The 16,860-nt window shown below is 40.5% G+C and overlaps 1 protein-coding gene across 2 annotated transcripts in view; it reads right to left on the bottom strand.

Moving 5' to 3' along the window:
• The window catches only part of COL28A1 (collagen type XXVIII alpha 1 chain), a 228,999-nt gene that overhangs the window by 12,242 nt on the left and 199,897 nt on the right, over window positions 1-16,860 (bottom strand). For both annotated transcript variants that reach the window (XM_037836765.1, XM_037836764.1), the window contains 5 exons: window positions 7,253-7,321; window positions 6,639-6,719; window positions 6,515-6,550; window positions 3,527-3,563; window positions 1,397-1,951 (listed from right to left, as the gene is read on the bottom strand). In XM_037836765.1, coding sequence (XP_037692693.1) covers window positions 1,397-1,951; window positions 3,527-3,563; window positions 6,515-6,550; window positions 6,639-6,719; window positions 7,253-7,321 — 778 coding nt within the window. The remainder of the gene's footprint in view (window positions 1-1,396; window positions 1,952-3,526; window positions 3,564-6,514; window positions 6,551-6,638; window positions 6,720-7,252; window positions 7,322-16,860) is intronic.

Raw genomic sequence — 16,860 nt, forward strand, 5'->3', positions numbered from 1 at the left:
TATAGAACATCTTTAGCTCATCTATAAGAGGTCAACTGAAATAATTGTATTTAATTCAATTATATATGATGTTCCAAATAGGCAAAAGAATGACGATAAGTGCTTGTTTAACTGTGTCAAACTGTGTAATTTACATACAAGGGGTCAGCTTCACCCACAGTAATTTAAATAGGCATTACCTTTGATTTTATTGATGGCAAAAGGCCCTCCGGTCCAAAAATAGATCCCTCACTGGCTGTAACCAGCAACCGACTTCTTTGGACAACATGCCAAAGATCATCATTTATTAAAATGTAACTTGTCTCTGAATAGTGTAATATTTTCAGCTATTCTTATACATTAACAGCCAGTGAGGTTGAATGTATCAGACAACCCCACCAGTTACGCAGCAGGGTACAGTGGAAATGGGACTCCAAGTTAGAAAGCTCTGGAGAAGGAGAGAAATAGAATGCAGAAAGGTTCTGCGTGTGGGATGCATCCTTTTGGCTGGCTGTGCTGGTCCCCAGAGAAAGCAGGAAGGAGGCATCAAGGGCCCATGGAGGCCACATCAGGCCCCATTCCCAGGTGGGAGGAAGAGGAAGGATAGAGCTAAACTGAAGGCTGGACCTACATTAAGCATAACTTTCACCTGCTTCCCAAGCTTGCCCAGCCTGGGTCCTGCCTGAATGAGCTATCAGTTTCCAAAGAATTGGAACATGAGTCACCGTAAAGCAACACTGACCTAAATTTACTCATAGATGCATCGATGTCTTAGGTTGCTCATTAGTAAATATCAGTTCATGTGAAAGGGGAAATGTAGTATAGGGAAGCCCATCAGATTAGCATAGCACTGTATGGTGAATGTCCAAAAGTTTGTTCTTTAAGATAAATTCCTAATATCAACCTGTTTACTCATCATTATCTGTTTTCATAAAAGCAGAGAATAGAATGTGTCCTCTAAATAATCCCAGTCACTTAGCATTTTTCATTTCTTTAGAGTACCATCTTTTTTTTTCATTCAAAATGTTCTTCTTAATTCATATTGTTTCTATTGTTATTTTCCATCCCTTTTGCTAGCAAGTTAATTTTCTGAATATTACCCAATCTTAGCTATACCCCCAAGTCCTATTCTTTCTCTTCATCCACATCCTGACCATAGATACCCCATTGGAACAACTCCAAAGTCAACTCAACACTTATTACAAATGAATAGAGACAAGAGATGACAAACTGGATTAACTCTAAACTGGATGATACAACATTTTTTTTTAGCCTTCTGGAGTTTCTGTGTTACAATTTAATGTGAATTTGGGCACAAGCCTCATGAGCCTTTGATTTCCATTTTGGCCAAGATAATCCAGTGATGTGGGCCCTGGAAGAACAATGCAAATTCCTCCCCCTGAAGTGACAGCCTTACCTTGCAGAGCAAAGAAGTTATCGAATTCATAGACATGCTCACTATCTGGGTCAGTAGCAATCAGATTTATTTCTTTGCGGAAAACAGCAATTTGGGGGTCATTTTTCTTCACTACCCCAATCACAAATGTTTCTACACTGATGTCATTGGATTTCTTCACCTCTTCATCCAGGAAATGTTTATCTTGGTCGTTTGTCTGCCCATCAGTGATGACCAGGGCCACCTTCTTTACGCCCGGCCTAGCATCCTGGAACATGAGGTTGGCTTTTTGGAGAGCCAGGCCTGTGTAGGTGCCTTCCCCCAGATACTGCATGTTGTCCACAGCCAACTTCAAGCTATCCTTGCCAGAGAACAGCTTTAAGTCAGATACCACCTCCACCTTATGGCTGTAGTTGATTACACCAATGCGGGCGGTGGAAAGATCCCCAGCAATCCGGTCAGTGAGAGCTTTCACAAAATCTTTGATGATCTGGAAGTTCTCTAGTCCCACGCTTTCAGAGCTGTCAATCACAAACACAAGCTCCACTGGAATCTCTTTGCATTTGCGCCCACAACCTATGAGGTGAATGTTGAAACAGAAAACATTGCAGGTATGAAATTCAAAGCATAAGTGATTGGTGTCAGATTGGTGAGGGAAGGGGAGAGAGGGACAAGGATGAACCTGAGACCTGGATTACTACCTCCCTCTATGGAAACAGTTAACAACTGTTTCCCTTCTGGTTTCTACATTTGACTCTCTTTCAAATATAGTGCAGAAATATAACAAACACTCTAGTGGATAAAATAATAAACATTCACATGCTCCTTTGTCAGATTAAAAATAAAATATTTTTTAAAAATTGGGGCACCCTGGGTATACCGTTCCAATTACATTCCCCTCTCTTTCTTCACCATCCCGTATTTGCTATCTATCATTCCACCATTTGTATAATCTGAATCTGAAGGGTGTTTCTGTCTTTGCCATATCCTTATATGAAAATGGATATTGGTTCATTACGTGACCAATGGGTGGAATAAAGGGGTGAACATTTTTGAATGTGGAGAAGGATTGTTTCTATTGTTATTTTCCATCTGTTCACAGGAATAACTTCTTCTAGCTACTCTAGTTGATGTCCCAGTCACCCACAATGACAACTCTGGTGGTTCCCTTACTGCCATGGAGGCCAGGGTCCATCCATTCTACAAAACCTTTTGAGGGGAGCAATTCCAGAGAATGATGATCAACAAATTCCACTTAGAATTTACCATTCAAAGTTGACAGCGTCACCTGGCTATAGTAATTATCAGAGTTCCATTTGTTTATTCATATCATCATGTTGCTCAATAACCTATCACAGAAAATCATCAGGAAACCAGGTGTTCTTCTTACAGGGCTCCTAGATCTCAGAAGCCAAGTCTAAATTGGCCTGTTACCACAGAGAGTGGGATCCTACCCTGGTTTCTAAGGCCCAGAAGTCTTCTGGGAGACAAACCTTTTCCTTGCTATCCACTTTAAACAATGAAATTTCTCTTATCTTCATTCTTCTATTAATCTCTTGCCTTTTGGCTAATCTCCTTACTTTTCTTCCTCTTTGAGGTAACTCTGTTTTAAGCCTAAAGTGTTCAGCCATGGAAGCTTTAGATATAGTTGTGAAGCACGATGAACTCCTGGCTGCATCCTCCTGCCTTTGGGGTAGACTACAGCTCCAGAAACAGTGCTCAAAGCTCCATTCAGAAAGACTTTAGGAAAAACATGGATATCATAATCACTAGCTAGCTAGACTCAAATACCAGCTGGGTCCTTTTAATCATATTTCCTTTGCTGTGTTTTTCTTCCCAAGCATAGAACTCAGGTAAATGTCACCGAATACAAATAAGCAGTGTGCTTTCAAAAGGCCCGGATGCTCACAGACTAGAGAACAGTAACTTCGCCCTCCTTAATCACCTGGGGAAGATGAATTTTGTTTCTTAAATCAGTATTATTCCCACAGTCCCTCTCACTGCTTCCTTTCAGTCTCCCATTGACTTTTCAAATGAGCTTACACTATTCCCACCAGCTATAAAATACACACGTATCTTGACCAACCCAGATTTTGCACAGTGGGATCAGTACTTTAAAGTGATGGTTTTCTCTTGACAGTCAAATCTTACCACATATTTCAATAATAATTTTAATAATGTCTTCTCTCTGGGGGGAGAAAAGGAAATGTATTAACATTAACTGTATGAGGAAAACATTTTTTCTTATAGTTATATATGATATGTCTTATTACAATCAGCATTGGGTCATTTGGTGTAATCCATCCACTGAAGAAAATAAAATAGCCCTGAAGTTAAAAGTTGGTTATAATATATCATATCTGAAATTCTTTTCAGTTATGAAACTTAATAGCTTAGACTTTCATGGCTCCAGGATTTACCAGCTCTGTGGTCTTGGGCATTAGGCAACTTACAGCATCTGTATCTTAGGGCTGAGGTGTGGATTAAATGAGGTAATACATACACAGCTCTTAGCACAGGCTGTAGAACCACTAAGTACTACCTACAACAGTGTGTAATGCATGCTGTTAGATATATGATTTAAACCACATCTGCTGAGCAACTGAGACAAGAACCAGAACAATAATTCATTCCTCTTTCTGTACTATTTTTTGTCCCCAATTTTGTGAATCCCTGCCCCAGTTTCCTAATACCCTCACTTTAGCTCTTCCATGAAATTTTCCCATGTTCCTGAATCATTTCTTCCCTGTCTTGTTGCCCATCAGCTCCATCAGAAGGGCCTGCAATGAGCTGAGTTTTAGAAATACACGTAGTGGCGCCCTGGCTGGTGTAGCATATATAGAAGTGACCTGCATGTTTGCCCACAAGGAGGGGTTGGAGATGGTCCAGAGTGGGGGGAGCATGCTGGTAGGAAAACAGCATTCATGTAAAGCACATTGCATTGCAGGACTTGAGTGGAATTATGACTCAGAGTACATAGCAGAAAGAACAACATAGCAGAAAGAATGACATAACAAGAAATGTGGAAGACAGACAGACTATAGAAGGTCTTTGTCCATGTTGAAGAGTGTGAACTTTACCCAGGGCAGTAGGACGACACATGATCCCCAAGCAGAGAAGAGATCTGATCACATTTGCATTTAAGAAAGATAATCACAGCAGCAAATGGGGTGTGTGTGTGTGTGCGCGTGCGTGTGTGCGTGTGTGTTGAAGTTCCTAAATAGCTCAGTGATGAATAATGAGACCAGAAGGTGGTAGTAGTAGGATGGATGGGAAGGATTGGCCTGGAGGGACATTTCAGAGGGAGAAAGCAGGAGGTTGGTAAGTAATTGGAAGAATTGAGCCACTGGGTCAGCAGTCGTGCCAAGAACCCAGTCCTCACTTCCAAGTTCTGTTCAAATCCTCTGAAAACAGCTGCTCTCTGGCCACCATGTGGGTGGGCCCATGCTTATAAGCCAGTGCTGTCAGCTCTCCAAACTTGTGGCCATTTGGGCAGGGAATTCTGGAGTCTTAGGTATCCAGAATATGGCATTAGGCTCGGGGCGGGCACTCCCCCTTGCCCCAAGGATTCCTCATCCCAGGGAAGGGGTCCAGCTGAAGAGGCCTAGAGGTCCGGAGTGGGACCCTCTAAATCATGGCCCCCAGATACTCTGCAGTACTGAGTAAAGACAGTACTGATGTGAAAGAGCCTAATGCATTGCCTGTCACATATCGAATTCTCATTTAATGCATATTCTCTTCCTTTTTACTCTTGTTTTCCTATTAGTCCCTTTTTATAAAATACAGAAAGCCAAGGACAGTGGGATGATGTCCCTATTTCCAAGGATCTCTGCCTCTTGGTTTGAAACCTTCAGCACAGGAGATAAAAGTCTACCTTGCCCCCAAAGATTTACCTTACCTCATTTCTCATATCCACTTCTTCTGTCATAGCATTTATCACACATAGGTGAGCTTCCTTTACTTGTTTTTCTCCGTATTAGACAGTGAGCTGCTTGAGGGTAGGGACCTATTCTCTTATTCATTACTGTATCCCCAGTGCCTGTCTCAGACCCTGACCCAAAGTACATGCTCAGTAAGTGGTGAAATGAATGAATAAGTGAACAAATGAATGAATGAAGGAAACCAGTCCTGCTCCCCATGTTGGGAGTTGAGGGCTAGTATAAACCTATGGGAAACTGGCTTCTGGTCATTTTATGTACACTCTTCCCTACTTTTGGGGAGCAACTGCTGCATATGTAGCTGCTTCATCCACTGTAGGCCTCTGTGAGGGTCTGGCATGTTGGGGAACAACAAGGAGAAAGAAGGCAGATGTGCCATAGAAAACACGTGCAGTTCTGTTTGTCAAACGCCCGGCTCTCAGCTCCTGCCCTCACCACCTGAACGCCCACATCCCTTGCACCTGGATTTGCTGGGCAGGGTACACAGGACCAGCATCTCCAGGCCACAACCCTCTAAAATATCAAATGGGGAAAAACAAGAAGGTCTCCTTTTCACTCCACTTCCAGGGGAGGAACCAAAAGGGAAGAATTAGACCTTGTTATAGAAATTCAAGAACTTTCCCACCTTGTAGGAATTGAAAGAATCTGCCTTTTGTTTTCAAAGTTATGGGGAGAAGAATAGGAAAAAGTTTACTGATGCTTAACAAATATTTGTTGAAAGAGTGAACAAATACATAAAAGTAATCCCAGATTTGTGATTGCTCTTCTTCTCAGAGCACTTCCTAAAGGAACTAGTTCAGGAAAAAAGAGCTCCCCTTCTGAAATGGAAACGACCTTGTAAAATAAAAAATCACTTGGTCGTTTGGCTTCTTGTGAACAGCTCACCTCTTGGTAACCAATAATATTGATATTACCAACTCTACCAGTGGTCAGAGAGGAGGAGCACCACACCTCTGCCTCCGGGCTCGACACAGGCTGCCAGGTCTTATTTCTCCCTAACGTTTATATTCAATTAACTCATGTTTTATTTCTCCCCTAACATTTATTTTCAATTAACTCATGCACCTAAGACAACACTGGGCTTGCGAGTTGCTACCATTTAAATAGCAACTGTAATTCTGCATCAAAAGAATTCATAAATCTAAAGCAGTAATTTTGGCAAACACAAAACCCTCAATTACCCTCCAGGATTGATACTCACTGTGAGTCCTTGGTCTCCTTTTGGTCCTTGTAACCCCTACTTAGTGGAAGAAGAATAACAGTCAAATGCTCGTTGGAACCATAATATATAAAATTACAGCAAGACTTTAAAAATCACTTCTCACCTGTTTTCCTGGCGATCCGGGGTCTCCAATTTCCCCTTTATCACCTTTCTTTCCCACATCACCCTGTTCTCCATGCTCTCCCTTTAGAATGCAGCAAAAAGATAAGTTCAGAATGAGAATATTAAAGGCAAATAAGAAAAACTCTAATATTTGATATATTCACAACTGGTATCTCTTAAAGACCTATGGTTCTCATTAATATAATATATTATATGATAAAAAAAAAAGTCTGGGACCATTTATTTATATTTCCCCACCTACCATTATCTAATTCATGATGAGCCAGAGATCTCAAAGGCTAAAAAGTCCTTAGGATACCATCCAATCAGCTCACTGCCTTCAGGAAGTTCAAATATTATATATAATTTTACCCTGAGTTATCTGGTGTCTCCTACATCTCCTTTATTAGATGACTTTTGAGTATGAAAAAAATGAGATTTTACCAAGTTAGGCATGTTTGTAGGTAGAAAAGGCAATGAACTCACTTTCAAATGATTTTTTTCCCCTTGAGAATAGTAAGGAGAAGAATGACGCATATATGAGAAATCTTCCAAAAGTTAAAGTAAAGATATTGAGATCCTCACCCTAAACATCCAAAGCCCTGAAATACTTACCTTCTGGCCTGGGAGGCCATGGCCCATTGTGCCCTTTGTACCTGGAAGACCTTGAGGTCCTTGCTCCCCCTACACAGGATACAAGACAGGGATGCTCTCGTTAATCTCCCAAGATAGCGCAGAATATGCTTTGGGTCAGAAACATACCTGCAGTTTCAAGACTGCATTATCATATTAACTAAATTTGGGAGTAAATGTATAAGTCAGATGGGCACAATGGTTTGCTAGTAAATGTTTAATGACTGAATCTGGGGTAGGATTGAGGACCCTGATTTGCAGTGTCTGTCTATTTCTAAGGTTTAAATACTCCCCCCTTGGCCAATTTCAAGCTAACTTGATCTCAACCAGTTCATAAATGACAAATAGCTGTTATTTCAGTTGTGGTGTTAATGGTGATTTTATTATATTTTAAATATTTTTTTCCATATTTTCTGATATGCTAAAAGTATGTATTATCTTAATAGTGGGGAAAAGAGTCTATAATAGTATCTCTCCCCAATTAATGCCAAGGAATCAGAAAAGATGTTTATGTAATTCAACATACACTCTTAGTTCCATCCCTGATAATTTGTAGAAATATGAAGCTATTTATCTAAATTCACCCCTCCTTAATTCAGAAAGCTGGAAGGTTTTCAATTCATTACTTGTTTTCAACCTTCTCCACCATAATTTAACAATATCTTTTGCCCCCCAACAACCATGTTTTAAGGATTATTGGATGTTGAGCATGAAATAGAAATAGTCACTAACAAGAACACAAAGTTATGGTGCTGATGCTACCTGGATCCAACACTCAATCCCTACTTAACTCTGGATCATTAGTAATGATCAGTCTGTGACAAAGGCTTGAAGGACCATGGGCTCCTCGGGTTTGATTTGCTTACCTTCAGCAATGTCTCTCAAAGTTACCCTTACCACCCCCACTAGAAATTCTGCTATGCTTGATAAAAATTCCAAATCCCAGGCCCAACTTCAGACCCACCAAATGAGAAGCAAGGTGCTAGTAGGGGGAAATTATGCATTTACCAGAAGGATGCTAAAGCTTGAGAGACATTACTACCGAGGGTCTGATGGGCTCACAAGGTAACTCCTGGGAGGGGTCACAGAGGGGTGCTTGGGGCTGCTGTAATTTTGAGTATCTCAGCATGCCTCTGTTTCCTAACTCATTGGTTTTCAAGCTTTCAAAAACCAACAGAGGGCGGGGCAAGATGGCAGACTGGTGACCTGTAAGTTTTAGTTACTCCTCCAGGAAAGCAGGTAAAAAGCCAGGAACTGCGTGGACTGGACACCACAGAGCAATCTGTCTTTGGGCATACTTCATACAACACTCATGAAAATGTTGAACTGCTGAGATCAGCGAAATCTGTAAGTTTTTGTGGCCAGGGGACCCGCGCCCCTCCCTGCCAGGCTCAGTCCCCTGGGAGGAGGGGCTGCCAGCTCCAGGAGGGAGAAGGGAGAACTGCAGTGGTAGCCCTTCTCGGAAACTCATTCTACTGATTAAAACTCCAACCATAGATAGACTGAGACCAGACACCAGAGAATCTGAGAGCTGCCAGCCCAGCAGAGAGGAGACAGGCATAGAAAAAAAAAAATAACACGAAAAACTCCAAAATAAAAGCAGAGGATTTTTGGAGTTCTGGTGAACACAGAAAGGGGAAGGGCGGAGCTCAGGCCTTGAGGCGCATATGCAAATCCCGAAGAAAAGCTGATCTCTCTGCCCTGTAGACCTTTCCTTAATGGCCCTGGTTGCTTTGTCTATTAGCATTTCAATAACCCATTAGAACTCTAAGGAGGGCCCTTTTTTTTTTTTTTTTTTTTTTTAATCCTTTTTTCTTTTTCTAAAACAATTACTCTAAGAAGCCCAATACAGAAAGCTTCAAAGAATTGCAATTTGGGCACGTCAAGTCAAGAGCAGAACTAAGAGAGCTCTGAGACAAAAGGCAATAATCCAGTGGCTGAGAAAATTCACTAAACAACACAACTTCCCAAGAAAAGGGGGGTGTCCGCTCACAGCCACCATCCTGGTGGACAGGAAACACTCCTGCCCATCGCCAGCCCCATAGCCCAGAGCTGCCCCAGACAACCCAGTGTGACGGAAGTGCTTCAAATAACAGGCACACACCACAAAACTGGGCGTGGACATTAGCCTTCCCTGCAACCTCAGCTGATTGTCCCAGAGCTGGGAAGGTGGAGCAGTGTGAATTAACAAAGCCCCATTCAGCCATCATTTGAGCAGACTGGGAGCCTCCCTACACAGCCCAGCAGCCCAGAACTGCCCTGGGGGGACGGCACTCACCTGTGACATAGCACAGTCATCCCTCAACAGAGGACCCGGGGTGCACGGCCTGGAAGAGGGACCCACTTGCAAGTCTCAGGAGCCATACGCCAATACCAAAGACTTGTGGGTCAGTGGCAGAGACAAACTGCGGCAGGACTGAACTGAAGGACTAGACTATTGCAGCAGCTTTAAAACTCTAGGATCATCAGGGAGATTTGATTGTTAGGGCCACCCCCCTCCCCGACTGCCCAGAAACACGCCCCACATACAGGGCAGGCAACACCAACTACACACACAAGCTTGGTACACCAATTGGGCCCCACAAGACTCACTCCCCCACTCACCAAAAAAAAAGGCTAAGCAGGGGAGAACTGGCTTGTGGAGAACAGGTGGCTCGTGGACGCCACCTGCTGGTTAGTTAGAGAAAGTGTACTCCACGAAGCTGTAGATCTGATAAATTAGAGATAAGGACCTCAATAGGTCTACAAACCCTAAAAGAACCCTATCAAGTTCAGCAAATGCCACGAGGCCAAAAACAACAGAAAATTATAAAGCATATGAAAAAACCAGACGATATGGATAACCCAAACCCAAGCACCCAAATCAAAAGACCAGAAGAGACACAGCACCTAGAGCAGCTACTCAAAGAACTAAAGATGAACAATGAGACCATAGTACGGGATATGAAGGAAATCAAGAAGACTCTAGAAGAGCATAAAGAAGACATTGCAAGACTAAATAAAAAAATGGATGATCTTATGGAAATTAAAGAAACTGTTGACCAAATTAAAAAGATTCTGGACACTCATATTATAAGACTAGAGGAAGTTGAACAACGAATCAGTGACCTGGAAGATGACAGAATGGAAAATGAAAGCATAAAAGAAAGAATGGGGAAAAAAAATTGAAAAAATCGAAATGGACCTCAGGGATATGATAGATAATATGAAACGTCCAAATATAAGACTCATTGGTGTCCCAGAAGGGGAAGAAAAGGGTAAAGGTCTAGGAAGAGTATTCAAAGAAATTGTTGGGGAAAACTTCCCAAATCTTCAAAACAACATAAATACACAAATCATAAATGCTCAGTGAACTCCAAATAGAATAAATCCAAATAAACCCACTCCGAGACATATACTGATCACACTGTCAAACACAGAAGAGAAGGAGCAAGTTCTGAAAGCAGCAAGAGAAAAGCAATTCACCACATACAAAGGAAACAGCATAAGACTAAGTAGTGACTACTCAGCAGCCACCATGGAGGCGAGAAGGCAGTGGCACGATATATTTAAAATTCTGAGTGAGAAAAATTTCCAGCCAAGAATACTTTATCCAGCAAAGCTCTCCTTCAAATTTGAGGGAGAGCTTAAATTTTTCACAGACAAACAAATGCTGAGAGAATTTGCTAACAAGAGACCTGCCCTACTGGAAATACTAAAGGGAGCCCTACAGACAGAGAAACAAAGACAGGACAGAGAGACTTGGAGAAAGGTTCAGTACTAAAGAGATTCGGTATGGGTACAATAAAGGATATTAATAGAGAGAGGGAAAAATATGGCAAACATAAACCAAAGGATAAGACGGCCGATTGAAGAAATGCCTTCACGGTTTTAACATTGAATGTAAATGGATTAAACTCCCCAATTAAAAGATATAGATTCGCAGAATGGATCAAAAAAAATGAACCATCAATATGTTGCATACAAGAGACTCATCTTAGACACAGGGACACAAAGAAACTGAAAGTGAAAGGATGGAAAAAAATATTTCATGCAAGCCACAGCCAAAAGAAAGCAGGTGTAGCAATATTAATTTCAGATAAAATAGACTTCAAATGCAGGGATGTTTTGAGAGACAAAGAAGGCCACTACATACTAATAAAAGGGGCAATTCAGCAAGAAGAAATAACAATTGTAAATGTCTATGCACCCAATCAAGGTGCCACAAAATACATGAGAGAAACACTGGCAAAACTAAAGGAAGCAATTGATGTTTCCACAATAATTGTGGGAGACTTCAACACATCACTCTCTCCTATAGATAGATCAACCAGACAGAAGACCAATAAGGAAATTGAAAACCTAAACAATCTGATAAATGAATTAGATTTAACAGACATATACAGGACATTACATCCCAAATCACCAGGATACACATACTTTTCTAGTGCTCATGGAACTTTCTCCAGAATAGATCATATGCTGGGACATAAAACAAGCCTCAATAAATTTAAAAAGATTGAAATTATTCAAAGCACATTCTCTGACCACAATGGAATACAATTAGAAGTCAATAACCATCAGAGACTTAGAAAATTCACAAATAACTGGAGGTTAAACAACACACTCCTAAACAATCAGTGGGTTAAAGAAGAAATAGCAAGAGAAATTGCTAAATATATAGAGACGAATGAAAATGAGAACACAACATACCAAAACCTATGGGACGCAGCAAAAGCAGTGCTAAGGGGGAAATTTATAGCACTAAACGCATATATTAAAAAGGAAGAAAGAGCCAAAATCAAAGAACTAATGGATCAACTGAAGAAGCTAGAAAATGAACAGCAAACCAATCCTAAACCAAGTAGAAGAAAAGAAATAACAAGGATTAAAGCAGAAGTAAATGACATAGAGAACAAAAAAACAATAGAGAGGATAAATATCACCAAAAGTTGGTTCTTTGAGAAGATCAACAAGATTGACAAGCCCCTAGCTAGACTGACAAAATCAAAAAGAGAGAAGACCCATATAAACAAAATAATGAATGAAAAAGGTGACATAACTGCAGATCCTGAAGAAACTAAAAAAATTATAAGAGGATATTATGAACAACTGTATGGCAACAAACTGGATAATGTAGAAGAAATGGACAATTTCCTGGAAACATATGAACAACCTAGACTGACCAGAGAAGAAATAGGAGACCTCAACCAACCCATCACAAGCAAAGAGATCCAATCAGTCATCAAAAATCTTCCCACAAATAAATGCCCAGGGCCAGATGGCTTCACAGGGGAATTCTACCAAACTTTCCAGAAAGAACTGACACCAATCTTATTCAAACTCTTTCAAAACATTGAAAAAAATGGAACACTCCCTAACTCATTTTATGAAGCTAACATCAATCTAATACCAAAACCAGGCAAAGATGCTACAAAAAAGGAAAACTACCGGCCAATCTCCCTAATGAATATAGATGCAAAAATCCTCAACAAAATACTTGCAAATCGAATCCAAAGACACATTAAAAAAATCATACACCATAACCAAGTGGGGTTCATTCCAGGCATGCAAGGATGGTTCAACATAAGAAAAACAATCAATGTATTACCACACATTAACAAGTCAAAAGGGAAAAATCAATTGATCATCTCAATAGATGCTGAAAAAGCATTTGACAAAATCCAACATCCCTTTTTGATAAAAACACTTCAAAAGGTAGGAATTGAAGGAAACTTCCTCAACATGATAAAGAGCATATATGAAAAACCCACAGCCAGCATAGTACTCAATGGTGAGAGACTGAAAGCCTTCCCTCTAAGATCAGGAACAAGACAAGGATGCCCGCTATCACCACTGTTATTCAACAATGTGCTGGAAGTACTAGCCAAGGCAATCCGGCAAGACAAAGAAATAAAAGGCATCCAAATTGGAAAAGAAGAAGTAAAACTGTCATTGTTTGTAGATGATATGATCTTATATCTAGAAAACCCTGAGAAATCGACGATACACCTACTAGAGCTAATAAACAAATTTAGCAAAGTAGCGGGATACAAGATTAATGCACATAAGTCAGTAATGTTTCTATATGCTAGAAATGAACAAACTGAAGAGACACTCAAGAAAAAGATACCATTTTCAATAGCAACTAAAAAAATCAAGTACCTAGGAATAAACTTAACCAAAGATGTAAAAGACCTATACAAAGAAAACTACATAACTCTACTAAAAGAAATAGAAGGGGACCTTAAAAGATGGAAAAATATTCCACGTTCATGGATAGGAAGGCTAAATGTCATTAAGATGTCAATTCTACCCAAACTCATCTACAGATTCAATGCAATCCCAATCAAAATTCCAACAACCTACTTTGCAGACTTGGAAAAGCTAGTTATCAAATTTATTTGGAAAGGGAAGATGCCTCGAATTGCTAAAGACACTCTAAAAAAGAAAAACGAAGTGGGAGGACTTACACTCCCTGACTTTGAAGCTTATTATAAAGCCACAGTTGCCAAAACAGCATGGTACTGGCACAAAGATAGACATATAGATCAATGGAATCGAATTGAGAATTCAGAGATAGACCCTCAGATCTATGGCCGACTGATCTTTGATAAGGCCCCCAAAGTCACTGAACTGAGCCATAAGGGTCTCTTCAACAAATGGGGCTGGGAGAGTTGGATATCCATATCCAAAAGAATGAAAGAGGACCCCTACCTCACCCCCTACACAAAAATTAACTCAAAATGGACCAAAGATCTCAATATAAAAGAAAGTACCATAAAACTCCTAGAAGATAATGTAGGAAAACATCTTCAAGACCTTGTATTAGGCGGCCACTTCCTAGACTTTACACCCAAAGCACAAGCAACAAAAGAGAAAATAGATAAATGGGAACTCCTCAAGCTTAGAAGTTTCTGCACCTCCAAGGAATTTCTCAAAAAGGTAAAGAGGCAGCCAACTCAATGGGAAAAAATTTTTGGAAACCATGTATCTGACAAAAGACTGATATCTTGCATATACAAAGAAATCCTACAACTCAATGACAATAGTACAGACAGCCCAATTATAAAATGGGCAAAAGATATGAAAAGACAGTTCTCTGAAGAGGAAATACAAATGGCCAAGAAACACATGAAAAAATGTTCAGCTTCACTAGCTATTAGAGAGATGCAAATGAAGACCACAATGAGATACCATCTAACACCGGTTAGAATGGCTGCCATTAAACAAACAGGAAACTACAAATGCTGGAGGGGATGTGGAGAAATTGGAACTCTTATTCATTGTTTGTGGGACTGTATAATGGTTCAGCCACTCTGGAAGTCAGTCTGGCAGTTCCTTAGAAAACTAGATATAGAGCTACCATTCGATCCAGCGATTGCACTTCTCGGTATATACCCGGAAGATTGGAAAGCAGTGACACGAACAGATATCTGCACGCCAATGTTCATAGCAGCATTATTCACAATTGCCAAGAGATGGAAACAACCCAAATGTCCTTCAACAGATGAGTGGATAAATAAAATGTGGTATATACACACGATGGAATACTACGCGGCAGTAAGAATGAACGATCTCGTGAAACATATGACAACATGGATGAAGCTTGAAGACATAATGCTGAGCGAAATAAGCCAGGCACAAAAAGAGAAATATTATATGCTACCACTAATGTGAACTTTGAAAAATGTAAAACAAATGGTTTATAATGTAGAATGTAGGGGAACTAGCAGTAGAGAGCAATTAAGGAAGGAGGAACAATAATCCAAGAAGAACAGATAAGCTATTTAACGTTCTGTGGATGCCCAGAAATGACTATGGTCTGTTAATTTCTGATGGATATAGTAGGAACAAGTTCACAGAAATGTTGCTATATTATGTAACTTTCTTGGGGTAAAGTAGGAACATGTTGGAAGTTAAGCAGTTATCTTAGGTTAGTTGTCTTTTTCCTACCCCCTCGTTATGGTCTCTTTGAAATGTTCTTTTATTGTATGTTTGTTTTCTTTTTAACTTTTTTTTTCATACAGTTGTTTTTAAAAAGAAGGGAAAGTTAAAGAAAAAATAAAAAAAAGAAAAACAAGGAAAAAAAAAGATGTAGTGCCCCCTTGAGGAGCCTGTGGAGAATGCAGGTGTATTCGCCTACCCCACCTCCTTGGTTGCTAACATGCCCACAGACATAGGGGACTGGTGGTTTGATGGGTTGAGCCGTCTACCATAAGTTTTACCCTTGGGAAGACGGTTGTTGCAAAGGAGAGGCTAGGCCTCCCTATATTTGTGCCTAAGAGTCTCCTCCTGAATGCCTCTTTGTTGCTCAGATGTGGCCCTCTCTCTCTGGCTAAGCCAACTTGAAAGGTGAAATCACTGCCCTCCCCCCTACGTGGGATCAGACACCCAGGGGAGTGAATCTCCCTGGCAACGTGGAATATGACTCCCGGGGAGGAATGTAGACCCGGCATCGTGGGACGGAGAACATCTTCTTGACCAAAAGGGGGATGTGAAAGGAAATGAAATAAGCTTCAGTGGCAGAGAGATTCCAAAAGGAGCCGAGAGGTCACTCTGGTGGGCACTCTTACGCACACTTTAGACAACCCTTTTTAGGTTCTAAAGAATTGGGGTAGCTGGTGGTGGATACCTGAAACTATCAAACTACAACCCAGAACCCATGAATCTCGAAGACAGTTGTATAAAAATGTAGCTTATGAGGGGTGACAATGGGATTGGGAAAGCCATAAGGACCAAACTCCACTTTGTCTAGTTTATGGATGGATGTGTAGAAAAGTAGGGGAAGGAAACAAACAGACAAAGGTACCCAGTGTTCCTTTTTACTTCAATTGCTCTTTTTCACTCTAATTATTATTCTTGTTATTTTTGTGTGTGTGCTAATGAAGGTGTCAGGGATTGATTTAGGTGATGAATGTACAACTATGTAATGGTACTGTAAACAATCGAAAGTACAATTTGTTTTGTATGACTGCGTGGTATGTGAATATATCTCAATAAAATGATGATTAAAAAAAAAAAAAAAAAAAAAAAGAAGGGGTGGGAGGGACTCCCAGGGGTGTAAATCTTCCTGGCAACGCAGAGTATGACTCCCAGGGATGAATGTGGACCCGGCATCGTGGGACTGAGAGTATCTTCTTGACCAAAAGGGGGATGCAAAATGAGACAAAATAGTTTCAGTGGCTGAGAGATTCCAAATGGAGTCGAGAGGTCACTCTGGCGGACATTCTTATGCACTATATAGATAACACCTCTTAGGCTTTAATGTATTGGAATAGCTAGAAGTAAATACCTGAAACTACCAAACTCCAACACAGCAGTCTGGACTCCTGAAGAAAATTATATAATAATGTAGATTACAAGGGGTGACAGTGTGATTGTGAAGACCTTGTGGATCACACCCCCTTTAGCTAGTGTATGGATGAGTGGAGGAATGGGGATAAAAACTAAAGGACAAATGGGGTGGGATGGGGGGATGATTTGGGTGTTCTTTTTTCACTTTTATTTTTTATTCTTGTTCTGGTTCTTTCTGATGTAAGGAAAATGTTCAGAGATAGATTGTGGTGATGAACACATAACTATGTTATCATACTGTGGACAGTGGATTG

Source organism: Choloepus didactylus, chromosome 5, assembly GCF_015220235.1.
Source record: "Choloepus didactylus isolate mChoDid1 chromosome 5, mChoDid1.pri, whole genome shotgun sequence".
NCBI lineage: Eukaryota > Metazoa > Chordata > Mammalia > Pilosa > Megalonychidae > Choloepus > Choloepus didactylus.